This window comes from Aphelocoma coerulescens, chromosome 10, assembly GCF_041296385.1.
Source record: "Aphelocoma coerulescens isolate FSJ_1873_10779 chromosome 10, UR_Acoe_1.0, whole genome shotgun sequence".
NCBI lineage: Eukaryota > Metazoa > Chordata > Aves > Passeriformes > Corvidae > Aphelocoma > Aphelocoma coerulescens.
This window is the reverse complement of record NC_091024.1, coordinates 3,536,150-3,561,526: the sequence shown is the minus strand read 5'-3', so window position 1 is coordinate 3,561,526 and position 25,377 is coordinate 3,536,150. Positions and strand designations below refer to the sequence as shown.

Sequence of the window (25,377 nt, the reverse complement as noted above, 5' to 3'; positions counted from 1 at the left end):
GAAAATTCTCATCCTGAGGTTTTGGAAGCAGAAAAATGGGCAGGTGGGGAGGGGTATGACTTGGCTTGGAAAAACTTGTTCCTGAGTCTCTTTAGGCAGGCGGATTAAAATTCCTAAGAGTTCAACCTAGACTGAGGGACTTTGCAAAGGAGGCATTTGACACCCTAATGGCAGCTCCTGAAAATCCAAGCAGAGATTGAAAGCAAACCCAGTAAAAATGCCAAAGCTGGGCCCAAGTGCTGCACAAAGAACACTGTGACTCCATGAATCTCTTCATTCCATGGTTTTACCAATGCAGTTCACATAGGCAGAAGTTCCATCTTAGCAAAATAGTCTGGGGGTTTAATGGGTTGGTTTGTGCCGTAGATGGTGGCTGGGGCTGGGGGAGTAATGGAAACAGTTCTTTACAGGCCGTTGTTAGGTTTGGAGTGACCAGGGGCTTTCAGAGACCCTGAGCCCTTCTGCAGGTATGTGTTTGCAGTTTGGCAGCAGAGGAAACAGAAAAACCTGCCTTTGCCAAATGATTGCAAATCACTCCATTGCCTTCACAATTAGATTTCATTGCTTCTCCTTCCCCCCAGATTGCGTACGTGCCGTTGTTTTTCACGTGTTGCTTGCATCACAACAAAGCAGTTGGCCTGTGTGCCAGTGATGCTCGGTGATTAGACTTTGCCATAGCCCCACAATACAGACTGAGGCCTCTCCCAGGCCACCACCTCCCCGTGAGCACCATAAGTGCAGAGGCTGGGTGCTGTGAGCGTGGCTGTGCTGCTGCAGCCAGCACCGGGCTCTGGAGTCAGCTGCACCAGCGCCGGTGCCTGCAGAAGATGCGTTTGTGTGGCTGGTGCAGGCTGCCCGTGCCTGCACAGGGCTGGGTAGGTAACAGGGTGCTTTGGCTCAGGATCCCGAGAAACAGAACTTGATGTTTGAAGGAGTTGCTTAAATCCTGCAAATAGATGTTCTGGTGTGAGCACATTAAGACCATGAGTCTTTATGTTCTGTGGGTCCACAGAGAGCAGCATAATGAAGACAAACACATGCTTGGCTGTGTCTCCATTCCCTCTAGAGGACTGGTAGGACACTCATAGTCTCGTCTCTGCTGCTGCACCTGAACCTCAGAGGGCTGCAGGATACTAAAAGTGCTCTGTGTTTTCAAGGGACGAAGATTTTGTGTTCTTTTCCCAAGTAACAGTAAGCATTTTTTGTATGCAGGCACTTGTTCAGTGGCAAGGAGTGTTTCAGGCCCCTGATGTTATATCCCTTAGCTGCAACTGATGGTAAGAAAACAGGTCACAGAGGAGACAAGCAGGAGGGTTTTCTGTACCCAAAAGCCCAGGTAACAGTGGAATCTCCAGAGTCTCAAGCTTGAATCCTCCCTAGCATGAGCTGGGGGCTGCAGTAAGTGAAGCAGATTGTTCCTTTCTTTGTCTCTGGTATGTGTGTGTCCACCTGTGACAAACTGGAGGGTTGGTTATGTTCTCCATCAATCACATTTCCTTACCCAAAGCAATCTTAGCCACAAGTTTTGTAGTGTCAGGGTTTTGTGTATTTTTTGGGAAGCTGGACCAAATACTGCACAGGGATGCTCTGTATTCTTCAGCCTGGGAATATTGCATAAATACCATTTTTTTCAACTGACTTTTTGGGGTAGAAAATGATACTGGAAAAGAAATGGTAAATTAAGCCAGCCAAGTCTAGGAGAACGCAGTCTTCTGGAAATTTGCTTACCTTTTGGCTTTAAGTATGCTGATGGGAGTGTAAGGACTAGCAACACTTCTTTTAATAAAAGATTGGACAGTGGAATATGGAGCTTTGGGTGGAACAAATGAGCTTAAAGTATAAATTCAGTTGTATTTGACCAAATGTCAACACTCTAGGCGGGCTGCATCTAATTGGAAGTGTTTTGATCAAGTTAACTGGCAAAAAAAATCCTACCTCATGAATATAACATTCTTCCTTAAAACCAATCAATTAAATAGTAACATTCTAGTGTAAATATTGGAAGGCAAAAAGATATTCCTCGGTCTAAAGAGTTCTTGTATCACCCATGCACTGCTTCGAGCAGATGAGATACAGAAGGTGGCAGGGTTTATCTGAACACTTTGGGGAGGAAGACTGTATGACTTTCCATGTCCCTTTGGCTTTTAAGAAGTGAGTGGGAGAACAGAAATACAATGTTTGTGAATGTCCAGTCCCTAAAATTTCTCACTTATTGATGTCTTGACTGGTTAATTAATTTTTATTTGCTGTATGTCTTCTAAACACTTTTGTATGAGCATTTCTTGCACACTTGTATATTTCAAGACAAAAATATTTGTGGTAAGATGGTAAAGTAGGGTAACCAAATTTTGTCATCAGAAACTGCTTTCATTTGGTGTTAGTGGGCTCACTCTGATTTGCTTTGGTGGATGTACACTGCAAACAATATTTTGGTATCTGAGGAACAATTCAGATAAAGGAGAACCAAGCCTTCACTGTGCTTAAAGGGAGGAAAAGTAAATGCTAAATGCCTCACAGCTGGCAATATTTGTTTAAAATAAACAAGCTCTCCCTACCCATACACAAATAAAAAGTAATTTTGTGAGCCATGAAACTTAAGAAGTTTATTTTTCTATGGCTTGCTTTTGTGTGGATTTCCTAATGTCTGATGTTTTGATTCAGCCTGCATTGCCAGCTGTCTCTCAGCATATGGACTACTTGTCTGCCCATCTTCTGTTGGACAGCCTATTTATCACAAAACATGGGGAAACTTAATATCTCTCTGGCCTTTCTCCTTTTGTCTGGTTGGCAAAATTGTCTGGTGTGTCCCTGAGTTATTGCAGGTAAGAGTCAGACTGAAAATAGCGTGATCAAATCCTTTTCTTTCCTTAGGGAACAGACTGGGAAAAAAAGAATCCTAGTGGTAGCACCACTGCTTCATTCCCAGTAGCAGGGAAGCACTTCATTTGGAGAAAACAGAGCATCTCTGCAGCAGCCTGACTTTGGGGTGTGCTCCTTGGCAGGATTACAGTTTGGTAACCTGAAGTCCAGCTCTGACAAGAGCTGCAAGTATGTGTTACTAGGAATTCCTCTCATTTTAGCCGTGGACCTCAAGTGCTTTATAAGGAGAACAGTCCCATAGTCCCCATTCATAAAAGTGAGACTGAAGGAGATGCAGAGATTCTTGTGGCCAAGGTCATCCCAGGGGCCAGAGGCAGAGAGTAGACTTGTCTTTGTATCCCCCAAGTCTCCTCCTCTGACAGTCTTCTGTCCACCAGCCCCAAGAGTGCAGAGAGGACTTGAATCACATGAATGGATCAGTTATCTACAAAGTCATGCATCCAGATACCAGTCACGCAGAACTAAGCTCTGGCCCCATTTTCATATTGGAGATTAAAGCAGCTCTGCAGAAAGCGTATTTCAACTTTCTGTCTTCAAAATATGCTGCTAATTAGGGATGTAAAGGGGCTGAACTCAGCTGCAAGACTGCTGATCTTTCCTAGTGAGACACTGCTGCCAGCATTGTTTGGACTCCAACTAACCCTTCATTGTCTTCTATCTCGTTGAGGTCCTGAGCATGCACAGAAAAAAAGGGAGGATTGATGTCTTTATATTGTCATTTCTGGCTGTCTGCAGGATACCCTTCAGCCATTTTCAGCAGTGCTCAAAAGTATGCTCTGCTGGTTTTAATCTTGTTTTGCTTTTTGTTTTTGCTGGTGGCACTCTTCCATGCCCAGAGACTTTTTTTAATTTTTACTTTTGTAGCTGTGCGATTCCACCTTATTAAGTTGGATTCTGCTTCTAGTCTCACCCTTCACAGGGTTATCTTTTTTAATGGGTGAAAAAGTGCATATGCCAGCATTCCACCCTAGGAGTTCAGGTATGTGATGTACATTGGGGAGTAGTGCTCTGCTTCAAATACCAGTCCTGACACATGAGAGAAAAAGTCAGCAGTCTGCAATCAGCTTTAGTTGGATTGCTCTTCAATTTAAGCACTATGGAATTTGAGTCACAGTTTTTAGCTTGAAGCAGGTTGGATTTTTTTTTTTTTTTACATTTTAGGATCCTCTAGGGGAAAAAAAAATTAATATTTTACATCTTACAGAACAGTATTTTAAATAATGGTTTAGAAAAGATACTGCTATACTGCTGACTCCCAGTAGCATTAGCTATTAAAAAGCATAATAAATCCATTGGAATAAAAATGTTGTAGTAAAGCAAAATATCCTATTTTAATAATGGATTTTGAAGAGTATTGCTTTTATCCATCTAGAGTTCTGCTAATAAGCTAACTGTAAAAGATCAAGCTGCTTGCATGTGTTGGGCAATAATAAGCAACTTGAACCACTTTCCAGCAAATACTATAGGCCTTTACTCGACTGCTGTGCAGTAACTCCAGGGATTTCAGTGGGAGATACTGATCTCGGCAATGGTTCTGTGTGCTTTTGCCAATCAAAGGCATTTACACTATGTCAAAACAATCAGTGATTACTGCTCTGCAGTTTTAATTCCCTCTTTCTGCAAAATAAAAGGACTTGTTCTTGTGGGTGCCCAAATAAGCATCTCCGCATGCTGATGTGAAGCTTCTTTTTTCTGTAAATGGGGACCTGAAAGGTATTTTTGCACAATGCCTTTTTTATTTCAGTGTAAAATTCCGTTGGAATGCAACAGGACAGGGTCTGGTCGAAAGCCACCCTGACAGCCTGGAATTCCTGCTTCTGAACGGCAGCTTATCCACAGCACAGAGGTTTCGTGATGCCATAAAACATGACACCTGCTGCCCCTGCAGCTGGAAGGAGATGCCTCAGGGATGCCCTTCCGCCTTGGTGGGCAGAGCTGCCTCTTCCTCTCCGCTGCAGTAACATCAGCCTCCCCAAAGCGGCTGTGCACAGCACAGCAGAGACAAAGCGTGCCTCTCTCTTCGTGTCTCGCAGAGACATGTTTCCCATTTTGCAGGGAATGTAGAGCTCTGCAGAGCAGAACACCCGGGAGGGGGTGCAGCTTCCTCTGTTCCTGCACCAGCCCTCCCAGCGAGCTCCTCCGCCTGTCAGGAACATGCCACGTTATCCCACAGCCAGGCACGGGGATGATTTGTGCTGCTGCGAGCCACTGTTGTTGTCCTTCTCGCTGGGCTCTGGCTCTGCAGCGCCAGTCCAGCCCACCCAGCCAGCGCCTCACTCCCCAGGGTGCCCAACCTCGTGGCAAGCGGGAAGGGAGCACTGCAGTGTGAGTGCTGCCAAACCCACCCTGTGACAGGCAGTGGGAAATACTCCCTGAGAAGTCAGCAATTGCTCAGCACCATCGAGAGCAAAATACTCTGCTGCATCCACATCCTAGCCTGTAAACTACAGTGTAAGGATCCTGATAGATTTCTTGCCTCCACATTGGTAGTCATTAGCAACACTGTTTGATAAAGCCCTGCTCTGGTTTGAGAGGACCAAGCTGAATTTTCTGTTCAGTGTTCTTGACCCTAGAAGCCTGGCATTTGTTTACTGGAAAAAACCTCAGTTACATCTTTAAAGCTCTGCTGGTTGGTTGGCAAACAAATGCCGGGCAGTGCAGCTATGCTGAGGTTGTGCAAAAAGAAAGCAATTGTTATTCATTAAGCAGATGACAGCAACGGGAGCTAAGGGGATAAAACTCGAAATCTGAAACCACCTGCTTTAATTTTAGCCATAATTGAAGCGGCTGCCCATGGTGTTGCTGATGCATGTATCAGATTTGCACGCCATGCGCTGCTCGCACTGATTTCTGTGGCAGCAAGCTCCAGCCCACTCTCTGCTCTGGCTCAGGCGGGGATGGAGCTCCTGTTTGATTGCAGGTTACAGCAGGTGCTTTAGAATCTGTTTGTTTCCTTCCAGGAGCAAAACGCAGTCGCAGTCTGGCTCTCTGATAGACAGATGCTTTAGTCATTAGTGAGGTTTCTGTGACTACAACACTGTGTTCCAGTATGGGTGCTCTTCCCTCTTTTGTTCCTGGTTCAAGGCAGCGATGCTTTTCTCACTCTTGTGCTCATGCGCTCACTCTCTTTCTCTCCCTCCCTCCCTCCCTCTCTCTCTCTGTCTTTGATCTTGCTGATATGGGGAAAAATATCGGATCCAAATCTGCAGCATGTTTAACCAAAACATCCTGTAGAACGGGAATAAATTGTGACTGAGTGCAGCAGCAGGAGATTGCAGTATGGTTGCTTGTACTGCTTGCTTTCTGCTACAACAAAACAGCAGCAATCATCATGGAGTGCGAGGGTTGTTCTGCAGCTAAATAAGCACTTAGGGACTCCACATTCACAGAGGACTAAGGTTGCTTTACTGGGAATAGGGACACTGGGTAAAGCTCTCCTCTCACAGTCTCTAATGCAGGGATTTGTGTGAAACAGGTAAAACGGGGAGAGATCTTTCCTAATAGCAGAGAGGGTCTCATCCTTCACTAAATTCCCTGGAGTTTTTGCCATGGAGTTCAATGGCCCTAAGATAACACTGTCACTTTATATCCAACCTTGTTACAGTACTAGCAACATAAGCCCCAGAGCTGGGGAGCTCACAGCAACATCAGTGAAGGCAGGAAAAGTCTTGACCTCAGCTGCAGAGTGAAATGTTAGAGAGGGAGCATTAACAGTCTCTCCTTGAGCTGTTTGGTGCAGATTTATACTGCATGTGTTTGTATGTGTATGCCAACTCCCAAAAGCTATGAAAAGCTTTTTTATGGTTTCCTGTGATGATACATAGTCAGAAGGGATACTTGGATGAATAAAGAAATATGCCACAAAATGAGGAGCAGGTGAGCTGCGTGACAGATGTGTGTTCTCTCCTTTGTTGATTTGGTGCTGCTCCTTAGCTAACAGTATTAAGTGCTGGGAATAAGACAGAAGGCTTAACTCCACTTGGGATATTGCTTAGGAGATCCTCACTGCTTTGGAGCACAGCTCGTTGTGTGATGTAAGATCCCCAGTCCCTTCTGATCAGCATTCCCTACTAAGCATGTCTTCATTCCCCTCCTTTACTGATCATTTACAGCTGTTTACTTTATTTCATGAGAGATTCTGAGAGGGCTGAGGCAGTAACTGGGCTGTGCTGCTCTGTAATGCAGCCCAGAGCTGGCGCCGCATTTCAAGTGGCCAAATGAGATTTGCACTCAAGTCCCAGCAGACACTGTTTGTCTCAGTCAAAGGAGTCCACATTTTTCTGGGGTCTGGTATCTGGACATCTTCCTTGTTGCAATAAAGAGGAGGATGGCTATGGCATCCAGACAGTCGAGGTGTGTTACCCCTCCCTGTACTTGGTAAACTGCCAGCACAGCCTTTTTTGCTCTGACATGTAGATGCTTCCATCTTTAAGGAGGCATAAAATGTTTTGCAGACATGCAATATCTCCCTGACTTGCTATCAGTTTAGAAAGGGAGTTGCAGTGGTTTTTCCCTGCAGTCTTTTTTATCACTCTTATAATTAGTCTAATACCTGTATTTTAATAATGAATTGTGAGCAAATAGCAACATTGTGGGCACTTTCTTAAAAAACAACTAGTTAATGTCAGAAAATGATGAGCTCTAAAGTAATATCTTTGGCAGCTTTTCTTCTAGGTACTCCTGATGATAAAGAGGGCACCAAGAAGCCTGTCATGTTGTTTCAGTTCCTTCTTACACACAGCTGAGATAAAAGTAAATGCACGTGTTCATCCTCCACCAGTGTGTATCTTCCTTCTATGTGCATTTAAATAATAGCTTCTCCTTTTATTTATCAAATTATTAGCTTTGCTAAGTACGGGAAGTGGGTAATTGCTGTGCCCACAAGGCATGTGACACCTGTGGCAATCCTGGATTGTCTCCTTCAGACTGTGCTGGGCAGTGGGTGCATGGTGACATATGACCCAGTGTGCCAGAGCCCCACCATCCACACCCCTGAGTTGCACTGCAGGAAAGATACAAGGAGTGGTTTGGAAGTGCTCTCAGATCTCCAGATTTTGGTGCAGCTTCAGAGAACGTTCCACCTAAAAGATAGGCATCCATTTCTTTTACAGAAAGGAGTCCTGTGATGTTACAGTTCCACACGTGGCTCTCATTTCTCCATCCCCAAGGGGTGTCCTTGCAGAAAGACCAAAAGGGTTTGAATTCTTACAAAAGCTCATGCTCCTTTGAGAGGTACATAGCCAAGCAGATGCTTTACTGTGAAAGAGAACATCCTTTGAAAACAATCTGGTGCTTATTAGTCAGTAAGAATTCAGTGTTAGGGGTCCTTCAGCAAGAAAAGAGAAGGAAAGCACATGTGGGTCTGGCCTCCTGAGTGAAAACATGCAGGTTTCATCCCTGTGCTCTGCTGAGGAGCAGATTTTGTATAGCATTGTTATGTCAGCACTTCCCTCTCAGTTGCAGTGACATTTGGCAGGATTTGATATGCTTATGTTGAGACTGAGTTGCCTTAGACCAGGCACCAAGCCATTCACCTGCTCACTGGTGCTGCCCTGTAGATATCTAGATTCATTAGGCTCTCTGTTAGCCAGAGAGTTCTCTGGACACTTAATTTCACACACCCACATATGCTCATAAGTGCCATTTCTGGGAAGTCAGGCTCTTAGATCTTATTTAAAGCTGTGCTGTGTTTCTGGTTTATGTGGGTAGGCACCTGGACTCTCTTATTTCTGTTGCAGAGGACTACAAAATTAGACATGGACAAGATTAAGTCTTGGGCCTCACCTCCTGCCTCACAACCAATGCTCTCACTCAGACATTAGGAGAAAGAGTCTGGGCACTGCTCAGCCTGAGGGGTTTGTTCCAATACCAGCTCTGTCTCAGGAGAGCACCCTCAGCATCCCTCCTGTCACTGCTCTGCAGCTGTATCCTGAGAAATACGAGGCCAGGGGTAAAATGTGAAAGGAGAGGGTAGAGAGGGGAGTGGTAACCAAAGCCAGCTATCAGGGTGCTGCAGGGGAAGGAGAGTCCCTGGCCCTCGTCCCTGGCGTGCATTACACATTTTGCACTGTGTAGCACCATCACCACTGGAAGCACCACTGGGGGATGGTCCAGTTTTCCAGCTGCAGAGTCTCAGAGATGCCATCTGCTCCCCATTTGCTGCAGAAGTTATTGAGGTGGCTGGGTGAGACAGGTGGGATTACCCTCTGGACTTCGATGCCTTTGATGAGGCAGCATCTGAAGTTAACACTTAAATTAAGCAGACTTGATTTTATTGCCTTTGTGTGTTATAATGCCCATGAAATCATTAAAACTTTGTGTGTGCTCCTGGGTCTTCTGTTGTCTCCCTGTAGTGTTTCAGTCATATGCTGACTCTGTATGACCTGCCTGCCTGAAAAACCAGCAGCTGTCTTCCCTTCCCCACCCCAGCACAGAGTGGGACCTCCCAGGGCTGCAGGATACCTGTGCTAGCACTTCCACAGTTTGGTAGGGATTCTTGGATGAGGGACACCACCTATGGGAATAATCTTTTTTCCACTGCTTTCTCTGTCTTACAGATTGATGAACTTCCTGAAGGAGCCGTGAAGCCTCCAGCAAATAAATACCCCATCTTCTTTTTTGGGACTCATGAAACGTAAGTGAATGAACATGACCTCTTCCTTTGAAAATGTCTTTTTCTACTGCAGCTAACATCATCTCCTGTGACTGCATTGGAGCAAATCCTGACTGAAGCCATTGGGAGCCTAGAGAGAGGTCCTACAAGCCCAACTCATTTGTATTAACAAAAGGGAGTGAAAACTGAAAGTAGTTGGGAATGCTGCTGCCTTCATGGTCTACCATGAGCTAAACATAAAAGCCTGTGTTTCCTGTAAAGAAACATACTGGCATGGATTTATTAAAGGGTCTGAAAAAGCCCTGAACTCAGAGGCAGGGGCAAACATTTTTTACTTGGATGTCCATGATAGCAGAGATCAGGCTCTTGTGTTTGGACATGTTTGAGCTCGTGTCCTGTGTGAGAACTCTCGTGGGAGTTTGTGATCTGAAAGGAAGCAGACCCCAGAGTCTCAGGCAGTCCTCACAGAGCTTTCAAATATGTGCATTCCTGGGAGATTTGTGCTGGGGATATTGTAGGATGGAGCTCACAGAAGTGATAGAAGAACTGAGCTGGCTGAGCTGATAGGGAGAGAAGGGAATCAGAGCACAAGAGGTAAGTTAGGTCTTGTCATAATGCTACAAAGTACAGAGTTTCAAGATTATAATGTACATGTCTCTATCTCTGAGGTAGCTAAAAAAATAGGTCACATTCCATTTTGCATGAAATATTTTCATTTTAAAACTTTTCCTTCGCCATTTGCAGGTAACATGTTTTCTAGAATTCCTTTAAAACTGGAAAAAATGAAATTCTGATGATATTTTAAATTCAATGTTAGAGGCTTGAAGCTTTATTAAAAATTTATTGTTTATTTTTGAATTTTAATATTATTCCAGAATATGATAAGTTCCATAGCTCATACATCACATTTTATTTAAAAAAAAAATCTTTAAAGGCAGTTTCTGCTTTAATAAGTTCATAGTAGCCTCTCTTTAGTTAAAATATTTCTTCCCATTGCTGGAATGAAACAACCTGATGTTTTGATGTATTGTGGTCTACTACTATGGTCACAAAATAATCTGAAAAGAGTAAAGTTCAAATAAACTTACAATGCTTTCAAATCAGAAACCAAAATGTATTTTTTTTTTAATGGAAACATTGTTTTTGAGAACCATTTAAGAAAAAACTGACCACTTTTATTCCAAAATGAATGAATCCCAAACTGATAATCTCTTTTTCTTTGGATTTTGTGAGCTCATGATCTCACTGTATCATCTGAAACAGGAAAACAGTTTGTAGTTCCTACCTTATAAATGTAAAAGCCTAACTGTTAAAAATGATCTGTGGATTGCAGCTCCTTAGTTTTATAGCAGAGCAGTAGAAACTTATACTCTCCCAGTGGCAATGAATGTATTTCAAACAAAGATGTAGACAGTTTTTCAGTGTTTACTGTACATAAAAGGCTGTAGGAACATTTCCATACATTACTGCTGAGCTAAGTTAAGGTAGCTCATAGTAAGTTTCATACAGTTTTCCTTTGTTATTTGTGTTAGAACTGTTTGTTTGTATTTTTGACAACAAGAAGACGTCTCCTAGTATTGGCAAAAGCAGAGATAACATAATTTATTCAGATCCCTTGCTCTACTGTAGCATTTAATATTAACATGACATCTCTTGGTTTAGAGATCACTGTTTGGCTTGCAGGTAGAAATGCATTATGTTTGTAATTATATAATTAAGATAATTTCTCAGTATCCAACTGAGTGTGGAACCCATGCTGCCTCACGTGGAGTTAGAAGGAAGCTCTTTCCTCAGGGACTTGTCTTCTGATGCCTTTAGCAACCAGGTGGCTCTGCACTGGCAAACTTCTTGGCCAGTGGGATGATTTAAGTGAATGGAACTTTGCACATTCATTAATGCTGGGCATAAATCAGGCATTAATCTGAAATAATGATTACAGAAAGGAAGAAATATGATCCTGTGATTAAGGTGTTAGACTGGGACTGAAGAGAGCTGGTTTTTCCTCTGTATTCTGCTATCAGTTTGAGTTTAACCTTGGACAAATCTTTGTGCCTCAGAAGCCCATCTGCAAAAAAGAGGCAGATTCCCAGTGTCGTGGTGAGGTTACAACAATAAATGTGTGGGACATGGTAGAGCTCCACAGTCCCACAGTAAGGGAGACCAGAGAGTTAATATTAATTGCAAAGATCATCAGGAAAGTAGGACAGTGATTATGGTGAAGGACACTGGGACTTGCTGAGCTCTGGTCATTGATGACACAGAATCTTTACATGTGGGAATGAAGGGGTCTTTTTGCTTTCATTGTTTTAATTTGACTTGTGATTACAGTCTCAATGTCACGCTGCAGAATGCAGTAGATATAGTAGATAAAAGAAAGTTATGCATTCTTCAGTTTAAGACTTAAGAAGTTAGAGTTTTACTGTAATGTGTGTAGAAAATGCAGGATAAATCATCATTCTTCTTTTTTTTATAATTATTTTTCCCTGCATTATGGTGCCTGTGCCTGAAATTAGTTGGCCCAGTGCGTAGCTGACTTAGGCAGCAGCAGAGCACAAAATCCCTCCTTTGCTGTGCTGTCTAAAAATCTGTTTGGCCACAGGCACCCTGTGTGTCTCATTGTTTCCTTGTATTACTCATCTGCCTATATTTGTCCATTGTTTTTTGTCTTATATGAAATTATAAGATTTTTGGGAAAGAGCATTTTTATTGTGTTTGTACAGAATTTGGTATGGGGGGGGCTAATTCCAAGAAAGCAGCTCCTGGGCTTACTGGCAGTATAGATAATAATAAATGCCACTGCTTTTCCTATCCCACAGTACAAGGGATAAAGTTTGACTCACAGGTCCTAGGCACTCCTTACATGCTTTGACTTTTCATGTGGCATTTTTAGGTCTTTCTGGATTTGTAACACTGGAATTGGAAGTTTGGTCCCTTGCTATCGCAAGCAATGACATCATATAATCCCTTTCATAAACTGTTTCAACTGCTCATGCCAGTTCCCAGCAGTAGTTAATAGAATAGAGATGTTTTAGTTGTTTCTAGAGATACCCAGCATGATTTTACTACATCAGACATCAGGATGGTGAGCCAATCCATGAAATCGGACTCACAGCAGTAACTCAAAGCCAGTGTGACAAGTAAATAAATAAATAAAACTAGAAAAGAAACTGTGGAATGAGCAGAAGAATAGGGAAAACATTTGCACTGTTGATGTTTTGATTTTTTTGAAGAGGAGAGTTTTAAGTCCTTTTTTGAATGTTACCTCTGTTAAAATGCAGTGCGTTCCTGGGGCCCAAAGACCTTTTCCCATATAAAGAATATAAAGATAAGTTTGGGAAATCGAACAAGCGAAAAGGATTTAATGAAGGCCTGTGGGAAATAGAAAACAACCCTGGAGTAAAGTTTACTGGATATCAGGTAAATGACTTTCACACCTATTCCTCCTTATCTTTCTTGTTTTCTTCTTTGACTTCGTGTCAAAGTGGACATTTTAAGAGTGATGTGGAAGGTTCTGGTTTTGATGGAGCAAGAAAGTTTCACAGCTTTATTAACTGTGTAATGTAAAGACAACTGTGGTCTCACACTCTGTGACAAATGGAACTTTAATCATACTGCAGAGCCTTTTGCTTTCTATGATATTCTGGGGTGGTGAAGTGGAAAATTCTGCAACAGATTTAGTTGAATTAAAAATGGGTGGTTTTATTTACTCCTGTACAAACATGAATAATTTCTGACTTCTTCTTTCTGTTGTTTATTTTATATCAGGCTCCATGTATTTTACACAGACCTTAAGGTCACTGCACTTTTGATTTTTACATTGGTAATGTATAACACACAGTGCCAAAGCTGAGAGGAGTGAGGAGGTGGAGGGTTAAGCTGCTGTTAGGAGACAGTTGCTGCTGTACAACAGCTCTCCCTGTTGGGTCTCCAGAGCAGAAAGTCAGTGAAGCTGGAGGGAGAGAAGAGTAGTTGGTGGGCTGTATAAAACAAAGAACTTTTCTCATTAAAAAAATGTCGTCCTTTGAAGGCAGGAATCACCTCCAAAAGAAGGCAAACACCTATTACATTATTATCACAAAACCCTACAAGCCAGAGATACAGACCACCTGCAGAAAAGCTGCGGCCTCTCTCAGTTCCTGTTTCATATTTTCAGCCCTACACATGTTTTGCATACACTTGGGGATTTTAAAAAAACCCAGTGAATAGTCTGTGGGAGATGGGCTGTCAAAGAGTGTTCAGCCTGCTGGTCAGGGTTTGCCTTTCCAAAACACTGAGATCTTGCCCTTTGAGGAGAGTGCAACAGCCATCTTCTCTCACAAAACCTCTCTCCTATTGCAGACAAAGTCTAAAAGTTTTAGTAGTTTTTCCCAAAGTAGAACAAGCCAGGTCTTTCCACTGAGCAGCTCTTAGTTCTCCTCCAGCAAACACATTTTTATTATCAGATCTTCTGTTTCTGTGTAAACCCTTCAGAACATGCTATCCCAGAATCTGCATGTGATAACTGAGTTCAAGTGGTGACTGAGAAAATTGCCTTTGCAGCCCTTTTTCCTGATAATTGCCAGAATAACCTGATCTCTTCCTGACTATTAAAGTGTAAGCTGTCCATTTCCAGTATTTCTACCTTCAATGCAGAACAAAAATCAAGTACTAGGCATTAGTGGTATTTTTATTGTTTATGTTATTATTGTTGTTGTTATTTTAAAGGCAATTCAGCAACAGAGCTCATCAGAAACTGAAGGAGAAGGAGGAAATACAGCAGATGCCAGCAGTGAGGAGGAAGGCGATCGGGTAGAAGAGGATGGAAAAGGAAAAAGAAAGAATGAAAAAGCCGGCTCAAAACGGAAAAAATCCTACACTTCAAAGGTTATCTTCTGAGTATTTCTATTGTTACCCATGTGCATTTATGATTGGAATAATGTTCACCTCATGGAAATCTGTCCTTCCTCCTTTAGAGTTTGATTCCAGTACCATAACAGTGGTGTTCAAATGGGCAAAGGGAAGTGCTCTTACTCTGTAGACAGCCTTGGTGAGACAGCAGTTGAAATACTCTGCCCTGTTCGAGTGCCCACACACTGAGAGGAAGATGAAACTATGGGAGGGAGATCAGAAGGGCTGGAGAGAAAACCCATGGAAAGATGGGTTGATAGGTTTGATCATCTTAGATAAGCCTCTCCCTATGAAAAAAAAAAGCTTTAGGAGTGTGCCTCCTGAGAGTCATGAGTTCAGGTTTGGCTCCTGTCCAGGAGAATTCAAGATTCCCTCTCCCAGAATACCTCAGATGCTGAAAGATCTGGGAGGGTCAGATGTGCTCTGCTGCTCCTCTTGTAGCTGAGGGTAAAACACTTCAGTCTAGGATACAGAATAGGATGGAGGAAGAACTAATTCATTAAGCAGGGACTAGGGTGCTCGATTTGTAGATAAAAGACCTGCACTGTAGTACCTACCAGCCCTGTTAATGTCTTCAGTAACAGTGTAAATCAGGAAGCTAAGGGTAATGTGTCTGTCTCACAATTGCTGGTGGACAAAATCCCCTGAGAAGTGACACCTTTGGGTTCAGATAGACTTCTCACTTGTCACCTGGGTGAAGGGGACCAACATTATAGTCACTTCCTCTGGTGCTGTGTGTGCCTCCAGGACTGTACATTGCCTGAAAAAATGTGGAAAGTGTGGCAGAGTCAATTTATTCACATTCATGTTATTCTTCTCTGAAAGTGAAAACTAACTGAAATGAGAAGAAGCAAGCAAACAATCTGATCCAGGCTCAGTTTGGGGGAAGAGTGTGAATTTTTGTGGTTGATCCACTGAACAAAATGTATTAAGTAATTTCACCCCCTTTGTGTGTTTTACATTAGAAATTCAGGTCTGGTCTACCATCTTCTTTCCAGAAGACTCTGGGCAAACAGAGGATTAGGAAAATGGTGGCTTAATGCCACAATTTATCCTTTTGTGCTGTAGAATTGCATAACATAAAGGGAGCAGAAAAGATGTATTGGTTCCACATGGCTCTAGTGTTAATATATTAAAGCTGACAGCGCTAAAAAAAAGTATGGAAAGCAGCTCTGCTAATGTTAGTCTCATTTTACATCTCTGTGTTCAATCAAAACTTTTGTCAAGCTGGCACCATCTGTTTCATTAACTAACAAAACCTACAGGTGACCCAACACTAATACCCAGCTCCTATTACTGTGTCTGTCTTTCAGTCAATTGAGCTGCCAAACTGTGCTGAACACAGAATTCCACAGAAACTTCCTTCATTGGTGGCAGTAACTCCAGCTACTTCACCTGAAAAAAGCTTTTTACCCCACATATCCTCCCCAATATTCACCCTGAATGGGGAACTGCATGATCAGACAGCATTCCACATACATTTCAGAAGTGTGTTTCTATGGCTGAAGCTCAAGTTTTAATTTTTACTTTGTTGTTGATCATTTTAGAAATCCTCCAAGCAGTCACGGAAATCTCCTGGAGATGAAGATGATAAGGACTGCAAAGAGGAAGAAAATAAGAGCAGCTCTGATGCTGGGGATGCAGGCAATGACACAAGAAACACTTCTTCAGATTTGCAGAAAACCAGTGAAGGGGTAATCTTCTGTTCCTGTCATTCACTTCCCATGCAGTTTGCTCCCGGGGGGCTTTGGAGCCAGGGGGGACCTGTGTGTACCACGTGCCACCTTCTTGGGTTACATTTCAGTGCTCAGAATATGTCTAGAACAGAAACATGGTCTTGGTGCCTGCACTGGTACAAATTTTACTCTAGAGAAACAACTGAAAGAGAAAAGAGCATTATTTTTGTTCCCACACTTGCATAGATGCCAGCTGAGAGGAGCTACTGGAAACCATGAGCTGGAATGATGCAAAATTGATGTGAGAGCAGAATCAGACTGTTTGCATAATGCATGTTGGCTCACTAACAGGGGGAGCCTGCTTACCCTTTCACACTTGTTTAATTTGTGCAGTCCCACTGTCTTCTTGGGAGCTCGTGAGGGTTTGTGTGCACATTACAGACTGCACACTGCGGGTTCCAGGGCATGCCCTGGCTATGAACTTCCCAGGACAGGATATACAGTCTGCTCCAGAGCAGCTTCATACAGTCTCCTTGTGTGTTTGTGTCAGTTGTGTGTTCATATCAATATTGCTTTGTTGTGACCACAACAACAAGACAGGAAGGCTGCTGAGCAGGGATTAGCATGGCAACTGGTTACTCAGCCACCCTTAACAGCCCCTGCTATTTCTGAGCCTTGGGAGCAGCACAAGCCTCTCTGCTCCGACTCAGAACCAGTCCTTGTGCAGTTCCCTTGCCAAGGCTCTGCCACGTGGGCAGCAGCCGGGCTGGGCTGTTGCAGGAGCTGAGTGACACGAATCCCCAGGTGTGAGAGGAGGCCAGCCAGCACAGGCTCTCATCTGACACTGCTGAGGTGTCTTAGCACCCAGCTGTGTGCTCAGCCTCAGCCCTTTCTCACAAAACACAACCTCTGGGGAGCTGCTGTTGTCTCCTGCTAAAAGACTCCTCCCAGAGCTTCCTTTCCCCGTGTCTCTCTGCAGTGCAGTGTATTTGTTTTGTGACTCTGCTGTGTAAAGACTTTGATAGGTGGCTCATGGGGTCACGAGGAAAACGTGCCCTGAGTGTCTCCCATTCACTCTGAACAAGCTGCTGGCTCGAGCCAGAGACTGATGCAAGGAGACCCTGCCTGGCTGTGCCCTCCCAGCCCCTCACCCACAGAGTGTCAGAGGCTGGGGCTGAGGAGTGTGGCCCACGTTCTGACTAGTGAACCCTGTGACACTTCCATGTCTTCAAACAGGTATTGGAGTGAGAAAACTGTTCGTAAGATGCATCTGAGGTAGCAAGAGCTTCAGGAGGGCTTGCTGTGTTTCCCGTGTTTGTGGCAGTGACAGACGATGTGCCTGTGAACTTCAGGCACATTTTCCATGTAAGGACAAAATGCTTACTGAATTAGGTCAGTCACAGACTTAAGTGGCTAAAAAAGTCACACAGGATGTTGGCTTTGTGGCTGTTAACATTCATATGGCTCTTTCTTCTGTGTGGGACATGCTTGTGACATGCTTGGGAGGTAGAGTCCAGCATGCTACAACATCGAGGTGCTTCTCAGAACTTTTAGTATTGCAGATATTTTAGCCTCTGTGCTGAAATACTGAAATACTGTCAACAGTCTTGTCCTTCCTGCCAGCATCAACTCGAAGAAATATTCACGGTCAACACTGTCATACCCATGTGGGGAGGTGGCTCTGCTCTGGCTTCTGCAGCCCCAGCACTTAGCCTTGAACTCCCGCTTGAGCAAGCAGTCTGTTACTAGGTCTTGGATGCTTTTAACATTTTGGAAAAGGTGGAGTTTTAGTAATATGGATTCAAGAGACAAGGGGAATATGGTTTTAAGGGCAGCTTGAGGTTAAAGCACTGATAAGTTTGGAAGAGTTCACATCCTGATCCACATATTTCACCTTGGGCATTTCTGATGCAAAATCATCATTTCACGCGTGAATCTCTTCGCGTTTCATTGAGCTTTTGTCAGTAGTGCAGTTCTCTTCGAGGACCAGGAGGGGACACTCCATCTCCTGCTGCTCCTCAGAGCCAGACCGGGTGTCTTTTTAGGTCTGCCTTCAGAAGACACAGGGCACTTGGGGAAAGAGCAGCAGGTTCTCTTTCAGTTGGCGCTAAACAGCCAGTCCCTCGACATGTCCGGGTTGGCAAGCTGGGGCAGGGGGCCAGCTGTCCTGCTGGACACTGCAGCCACATCCTGCTGGACACCCAGACCAGGGCTCTGCTGCAGGACATTGAGTTCCTCTGGCCCACACTCTTGGACTTCTCTGCTGTAGAAAGCAAAGTTGAAAGAGACCAACACGTGCCTGCAGAGTTGGGATATGATTCTTCTGTTCACACACATGAATTCAGAAGAATGTCTTGGTCTGCTAAAAGACACCACCATAGATAAGATAAATGGTCTCTTTAGAATCAGTTGGCTCGTGAGAAGAGCACTGGGCCAGCAGCAGGCAGTGTGAAGAGGATGGGCTTCCTCTCTGCGGTGTGTGGCACCCACCGCTCCGCTGTCCCCAAATCGGCCACGCCAGGACGTTGGTGTGTCCATGAGATGGCGCCAGGACCCTCCGGAACGGGCACGGGGTGCAAACCAGGGCTCGAAAGAAGGTGTAGAGCCAGATACCCTGAAGGCAGAGACAAGCAAAACAAGGCTTGGGGGCCCTGATCTCAAGGGCAAGCGTGTTTCATGCTCATAGAGGCTGGGCCACCTCTGGAAGGCTCATGTGGCTTGGCCGCCCTAGCCAAGGTGATCCCCATGGGCTGGGAGCGCCTTTGGCCCCCTCGCTCTGCACCTCCCAGGCCTCAGACCATGCAAGTGTCACCTCAAGGAGACAAGCAGCTTTTCTCTTAATAAGACTACTAATAATGAGGTAGTAATTAGCTTTTAGAACGCCTGGACTGCAGGCTGAAGACACATCTCCCCTCCTCAGATCAGATGGAATCTTGCCTTTTAATCAGACCCATACCCTCAGCATTATAGAGATCTTCTTGAAGGCCTAACAGCTGAAGTCAAATGATTGCAGGAGCACCTTCACCTATATTTTTTAATGAAAATTCTAACCTCCAGGTGGTAGAGGTAAGCTTGAAAATGCGAAGTGATGGCTTCCTGAAGACTCAAACCCAGAGCAAATAAAAGTACTTTCAAAGCTATTATATTTTTTTCAGCCAATTTCATACTGTTCAAGGGCTCAACTTGTGATTTTCTTTTTATCCCTTGGGTAGACAAAGGTGCTTTCTTTTTTTTATCTCCATCCCTTAGTTTCTCAGCTATTCTTGAGTACTACAGGCACTCTCAATAAAGAAACATTTCCTCAGTCTCAGCCACAGTTGGTAATTGTCACTACCTGTTTCTCAAGCTCTTTCCCTAACTGCTATTCTTTGGCTGATTCCTCCCCCAGAAAGATGCAGAGCCTGAACCTCAGGGGTTAATCATCCAATATTAATTAACTAATAGTATATTAGCTAAGACAGCCCATCCCAGAGTTTGCTCAAATCTTTGGTCACAGAATCTCACCAGGACTTTTTTCTGCTGTTAAATACTAAATTGTTTTGGCTTTCTCAGAATACCTCATAAAGAGAATTTTCTGATGGAAAGATATTCATGGCTCTATGTTGTTTACTTTCATGGTATTAAATTAGCTCGTAAATCAGTGAATTCATGGCAGCAGATTTACATTCCACATTTAAATCTCTGGTGACTTGTGTCTTTAGCTCTTGGCTGGCATAACTCTGAATCTTTATAACTGAACACCTAAACTGCTTTTTACTTTTACTCTCTGGATGGCCACGTACTGATGTTTGAGATCTGGCTGGGGTTCTGGCCTTATTAGAGAGTGTTTGAATGTCAGGGTTGGCACAGAGGGTATGTGGCAAGTTTTCCTTTTGGTATTCACTGTTTTAGTGACAGTCTGGGCAGTGTGTGGGAAAAGGAGGCATTCTCTTGGCGTACAAGTGCAGGGGGCAAATGGTTTTACTGTCTTCAGAGAAGAATAAATTTGCTGGAAATGAAATACATTTTCTTGCTCCTGGTACAACCTGAATATTAAAATGGAGTAAAGGACTGTGATCCTTTCACTCACACTGACAATCAGTTACCAACTAAGTCAGTGGATCTATTTGTGGAGGCAACTGCCAGCATGAATAAGGGGATCAAAATCTGGTCCAGAATTATTGCCATCTGATACCATTGCATTTGGGAGAACATATTTAAAACAGCCTGTGTCCAGGCTTTTTTGTTGTGATGTTCTTGTGGGGTAGCAACAATCCCAGTTACTGCTGTGAAGTACAAGTTTAATGGCCAATCTGGCCAGAGAGAAACACAGGTTCACTGTGTCCTTCTGATGTGGTTTTGAGATGGTTCATTCCTTTGCTCTTCTTTGCTTACCAATAATAACATTGTTCAGGCTGCATAGGAGGTTTGGGGGCTTATCAGCATTGAAAGCATAGCATTTTGGGCTCGGTTCAATGTAAAAGCATTTTGTACAGAAAATGAAAACAGAGTATGTTTTTCTGTCTGATTTTTTTTTCTTCAATTTGAGGCAAGCTAAAATCTAGCCTTCAAAGCAAAAGATTACATTTGTAAGAATGTATATAACTATTGCACAGTAAAAATTTCTATGTAAAAATCAAATAGTGGCGTAGTATATGATGTAAAGAGTTGTGTTGTCTGCTGCCTTCCAGTAGCTCAGGATAACAGCACTACTGGCTAAGGACATGGGACATAACTCAGGAGAAATATAAATGTCTGAATGCAAGCTGAGATTAAAGCAGCCAGTATAGATGAAATATTTGCAGCTCTGTGTACATCAAATCCTGTAACCATTTTGACCTCAAACCAACACGGAATAACAACTATTGTGCAGAGCAAGTAAATAATTATCCTTCTGCCCATGCAGTTTTAAAGTACAGGATGGCTGAATTAGTTGCCAGACACTGTTAAGGAAGAAATTTTCAGTGCCAGAAAAAAAGATGGCAGTTTGTGGATTTAGTTTTGTTCCCTGCTCTGTTTTCTCTGTGCTGTCATCGATAACAGAAACTTTGCACTGGAATCAGTCCGATCCTGTGCTCTCTCCTTTGTGTGCAGTAGCGCTGGGCAGCACGGCACACGTTGTACCATAGCTTGCAGTTAAGCTGAGAGACTTGTTCAAACAAAGATGATGAGAGTTGATCTGTTTCTGAAGAGACGTGAAACCATGGAGACCCCGGCGTGTGCTCAGCTCTGCCGCATCCCCGCTCAGCAGCTGCTGCAGGGCAGGGCCGGGAGCGAGGCCTGAGCAGCCCCGCTGCCCATGGGGCTCTCTGCTTCTGGGGCACCCGGCAGTGCCCCCAGGAGACAAAACGTGTGCCATGCTGGAAGATGGCACTGGGAACTGTGACAACCCTAGAGGATCATTTGCGTTCTCTGTCTCTTTGTTGTCCCTCCCGTGCCACACTGTGGCCCAGCAGCTGTATCTGTGAGACAGTGTGGAGGAGGAGTATTAATATTCCCAGCACCCCGTGTAAGAATGATGCCTACCCAGTCTTCTGGACATAGCCCAGAAGAGAATTGTGGCTAATAATTGCAAAGGTTTCATATTCCAAAAGGACAGCTTTCTGTACTGGATCTGAGAACTACAGCATAGGAAGCAATTGTGTTACCTCCCATCCTCCCTGTCTGGGCTGGGCAGCAGCTGCCATGAGAACCTTAGCAGAAGGAAGGGTTTGAGTGACTGATCACATGTAGTTGTTTGAATGGGTGTCCGTGTCTGAAGGGAAGGGAACAGCAGTGAACCCCTCCAAGCCACATCTCCAAAGCATCTCTAAGTATGATCTCACTGATTCTGAAACAGGAGAGAGGTCTCTGGAGTGCAGTGTGCTGGATGAGCAGCACATGGTTGCACCTTTTGGGGAAGTCAGGGCTCAGGCAGTTCCTGTAAACCATCGCTGCATGCCTGAGCACCCCTGATTGTGTGTCGTTAGTCAGGATGTACCAGGGCCTCCCACAAGGAAAGCACAGGTTTCCATCTTTACTGCTCACAAACCACCTGTCACAGGAGAGAACTGCACTGACCAAACACAGGGAAGATCCTGCAGCATTGTAGGAGAAGGGGTGCCTTGGCCAGGGGTGGGTAGACATGGTGCACTGCATGCTGTCACATTGCTGCCTAAAGTAACGTGTCCCAGGGCCATCAGGTGAGTTTTGCCATCTCTGTTCAATTGGAGGAAACCGAGACTTGTAGACACTTGCCGTGATCATGCCAGGACTGTCTGATCCTGATCCCACTAATGTCAGGGAAAGCAAGAGATGACCTTGACTCAGCCGTGGAAGTGGGAGTTCCTTCCTTTTCTGTCATCACCTTACAGTGAACTGGAGCCAAACTGTTTCCTTTTCAGAAGCAGCGTTTGGATCCCTTAGCAATGAAAATGTTTATCTTTGCTCATGCTTGCTAAGCTTTCATGTGTTTGAACAAGAGAGTGTTCTTGTGGCAGGACATCCAGGAATGTAGCAGTGCCTGAGCTGCTGCATGAAGCCCATCAGTGATTTAATGCAGTGGAAAAAAGCAAAATTTGGCTGTGCCTGAAGTGTGCTACAAGATTTGTAATGGAGTGACTGCGGGGAAAAAACCCACCCATGTACATCACTGGGGCTGCTTACTGAATACAGCCCTAAATGTCTACTTTTAATCTGTGCTCTTTAATATTTTGTAGTGATGTTTAATTGATGTAACCAAGCAGTTTTCTCTAGAAAAAAAATTGTTTGAACCAACCAGGTGGTTACTTGTACCTGTGACTTTGAAGTGTTGAACTATGATACCACTTGTATAAAGTTTGATGCAGCATGTTATTTCTTACATTAAATGTGACTTTTTTCTCTTTCTCTTTCAGACTTAACCAACATAATGACTGCTGAATATTAAGGGAAAACACAAGAAGGTTACATGTTTGGTTGTCTAATATTCTTGGATTTGATATGAGTCACCACATCTGTTCATTAGTACCATCAACAGCATCCCAGTTTGTATGCACATTATTCACATTCCTATCTGTTGTGTTTGCAGAAATGACATTTTTACCCTTTTTTCTAAGGGTTACTTTTTGATTTTCATATTATTTGGTTGCATGAAGTTGCCCTTTTCCAGTGGCTGAGGTTATGAAGATACCGCATACTTGAACATGTTTTAGATTCCTTTTCTAGACAGAAAAGGCACAACTCCAAATTATATCATTCTAAATCAACATTTTTAAACACAACTAAATCTTAGAAATGAGTCCCCTCCATATAATGCTACAATATCTTCCACATACAAACATAATTTTAAATTTTCCTATATCCATACTCTCTTGGGTTTTGATCAGTTTACAACATAAAAGAAAAATTCTTCTTCAGTTGAGATCACCGCCAAGTTCAATAATGTAATAAAATACCTTTCCTTATTAGAAGTACCTAGCTAGTTATACTCTTAATACTTCTCCAAACCATGATGTAATGTACACTATCTGACTTAGTTCCTATATGTGGAGTTAGTGAAAGTCTTTTTGTGTTTCTTTAGATTAATACAAGGATTTTTCCAATGCCAACACAATTTGAAATCATTCATTTGGATGCTTTCCATTTTTAAGCTTACTGTGATATACAGCCCTATGGGAAACCAAAACAAAACATCAATTTTAAATAATGAAAGGCTTAAAAAAGGATGCTGTCATTCTGGCTTTTTTTTTCCTTTTGGAAATAGAACTAGACTAGTAAGTAAGCATTCCAAATCCATTACTCTGTGTACATTATTGTTGCTATTGTGATAATAGAGATTTTTATTTATTTTTATGCCAGCTTTTATTGTGAAAACATATTTAGTCTGGTTTTATCAATCCTTGTTATGCTTGTCCTTGGAACATCTTTTGCGTATTCAAGGTTTGTAGTTGATGAGTTTACTGTAAAAAACTAAAAAAAAAAAAACCACAAGGAAAAAAAAAAAAAAACACCAAAACAAAACAAAAAGGAAACAAAAAAAATGTATTGTTTTTACAGAATAAATTTATTGGAATGTGTATTGGGAGTAAGGTTTGAGGTTGTAAGCAACTAAGTTAGCGTCATATTTGGCTTCATACGTGTAATAATGTGAGGTATTAATGTAAGTCAAGTATTAAAGCAAAACATTCTGTTAACATGAGTTGACCATAATAGATACAAGTGCAGGTGAGATCTTTATTTTTTTCTGTACTTTGCCTTTTCGGGATAACAGGAGGTCATTAAATTCACCTTGAATGTATTCAAAGTTTCTTTAAAGACATCAGAAGTAACATCAGAGGCTCAAATACCTGTTTGTGAGCCAGCACGTCCTGTGACAGCCCGACGGCGCTGGGTTTGTTTCCCTGGAAAGAGGCCCTGGACAGAGCTATCCCAAAGCCTAAGGAGCTGCACCAGGGATGCTGGGTGCCAACAAGCATTGCCTGAGGTGTGCTGTGGTTGTTTTGGACCTGCCCCTTTGGCTGGAGGTGTAAAACCTGGGGCCTCTCCTCTGATAGCTGCTAGAAACTGCACGGCAGCCTTCAGCAGGAGAGTGTTACAGCCTGAATTTCTCAGTGCTCTGAAGGTCCCCTCATGCAGGGTGCAACACACAGGCACGTGAACTGCTTTCTTGTTACTGATTAGGCTTACAAATAAAATTCTTTCAATCAAAACCACCAAGAAGTCAACAGCCCCAAATAAAGTGTTTCCAGTTAAAACGTATCAGCTAGTTTCATCTGTGAGAAAGGCACTAGGTGTACTGCTTTTAATATAAATACACATAGAAGGCATAGAAATAGCTGTAATTGCAAACAGAAACATAAGCTGCCCAACCCAAGGTCGCTGTGTTTGCTGCTGCTTGTTTCTGAGCCAGCAGCATTAGCAAAAGTAGCCAAAAGTAGACACAGCCAAAACCCCTCCTCTCTGGAAACGCACGGACGGCCTGAGCCCAGCAGCTCACGGCCCTGAGCCCTCTGTGCCCAGCCCACAAGTGCTGGTGAGCACCTGCTCGGCTTCAAGCAGGTGAGCAGTCCTTGCAGAAGTGAATCCTTAAGAGAATTAACAAAACTATATGATTTGCTTATCATATATGGGGTCTTACCATAAGAGTTGATTGCTTCTTAAAAGATTTCTTGGGATTTTTAACAAGGCTGACCCACAAGACATACTTTTTGACAAATAAAACATGTGCATGTGACAGAGTTATGTATGTTAATTTTTCATGCTTCACAATGCTGACCTTCATGTTGTGCAGTAGCTCTGTGCAGGGACTGCTAGCACTGCTATTCTTCAGCGTGCGGAGGCTAAACACTGACATCATTATTATTATTTAACTTCATGCAGTAT

General features: G+C 43.3%; 1 protein-coding gene across 1 annotated transcript in view; it reads left to right on the top strand.

The window, feature by feature from the left end:
* HDGFL3 (HDGF like 3) overlaps nucleotides 1-25,228 on the top strand; it is a 38,161-nt gene extending 12,933 nt beyond the window's left edge. Inside the window, exons 2-6 of the mRNA XM_069025333.1 lie at nucleotides 9,438-9,514; nucleotides 12,772-12,910; nucleotides 14,198-14,356; nucleotides 15,928-16,074; nucleotides 22,911-25,228. Of these exons, the coding sequence (XP_068881434.1) occupies nucleotides 9,438-9,514; nucleotides 12,772-12,910; nucleotides 14,198-14,356; nucleotides 15,928-16,074; nucleotides 22,911-22,916 (528 nt within the window). The 3' untranslated portion in view covers nucleotides 22,917-25,228. The remainder of the gene's footprint in view (nucleotides 1-9,437; nucleotides 9,515-12,771; nucleotides 12,911-14,197; nucleotides 14,357-15,927; nucleotides 16,075-22,910) is intronic.
* The last annotated feature ends 149 nt before the right edge of the window (nucleotides 25,229-25,377 follow it).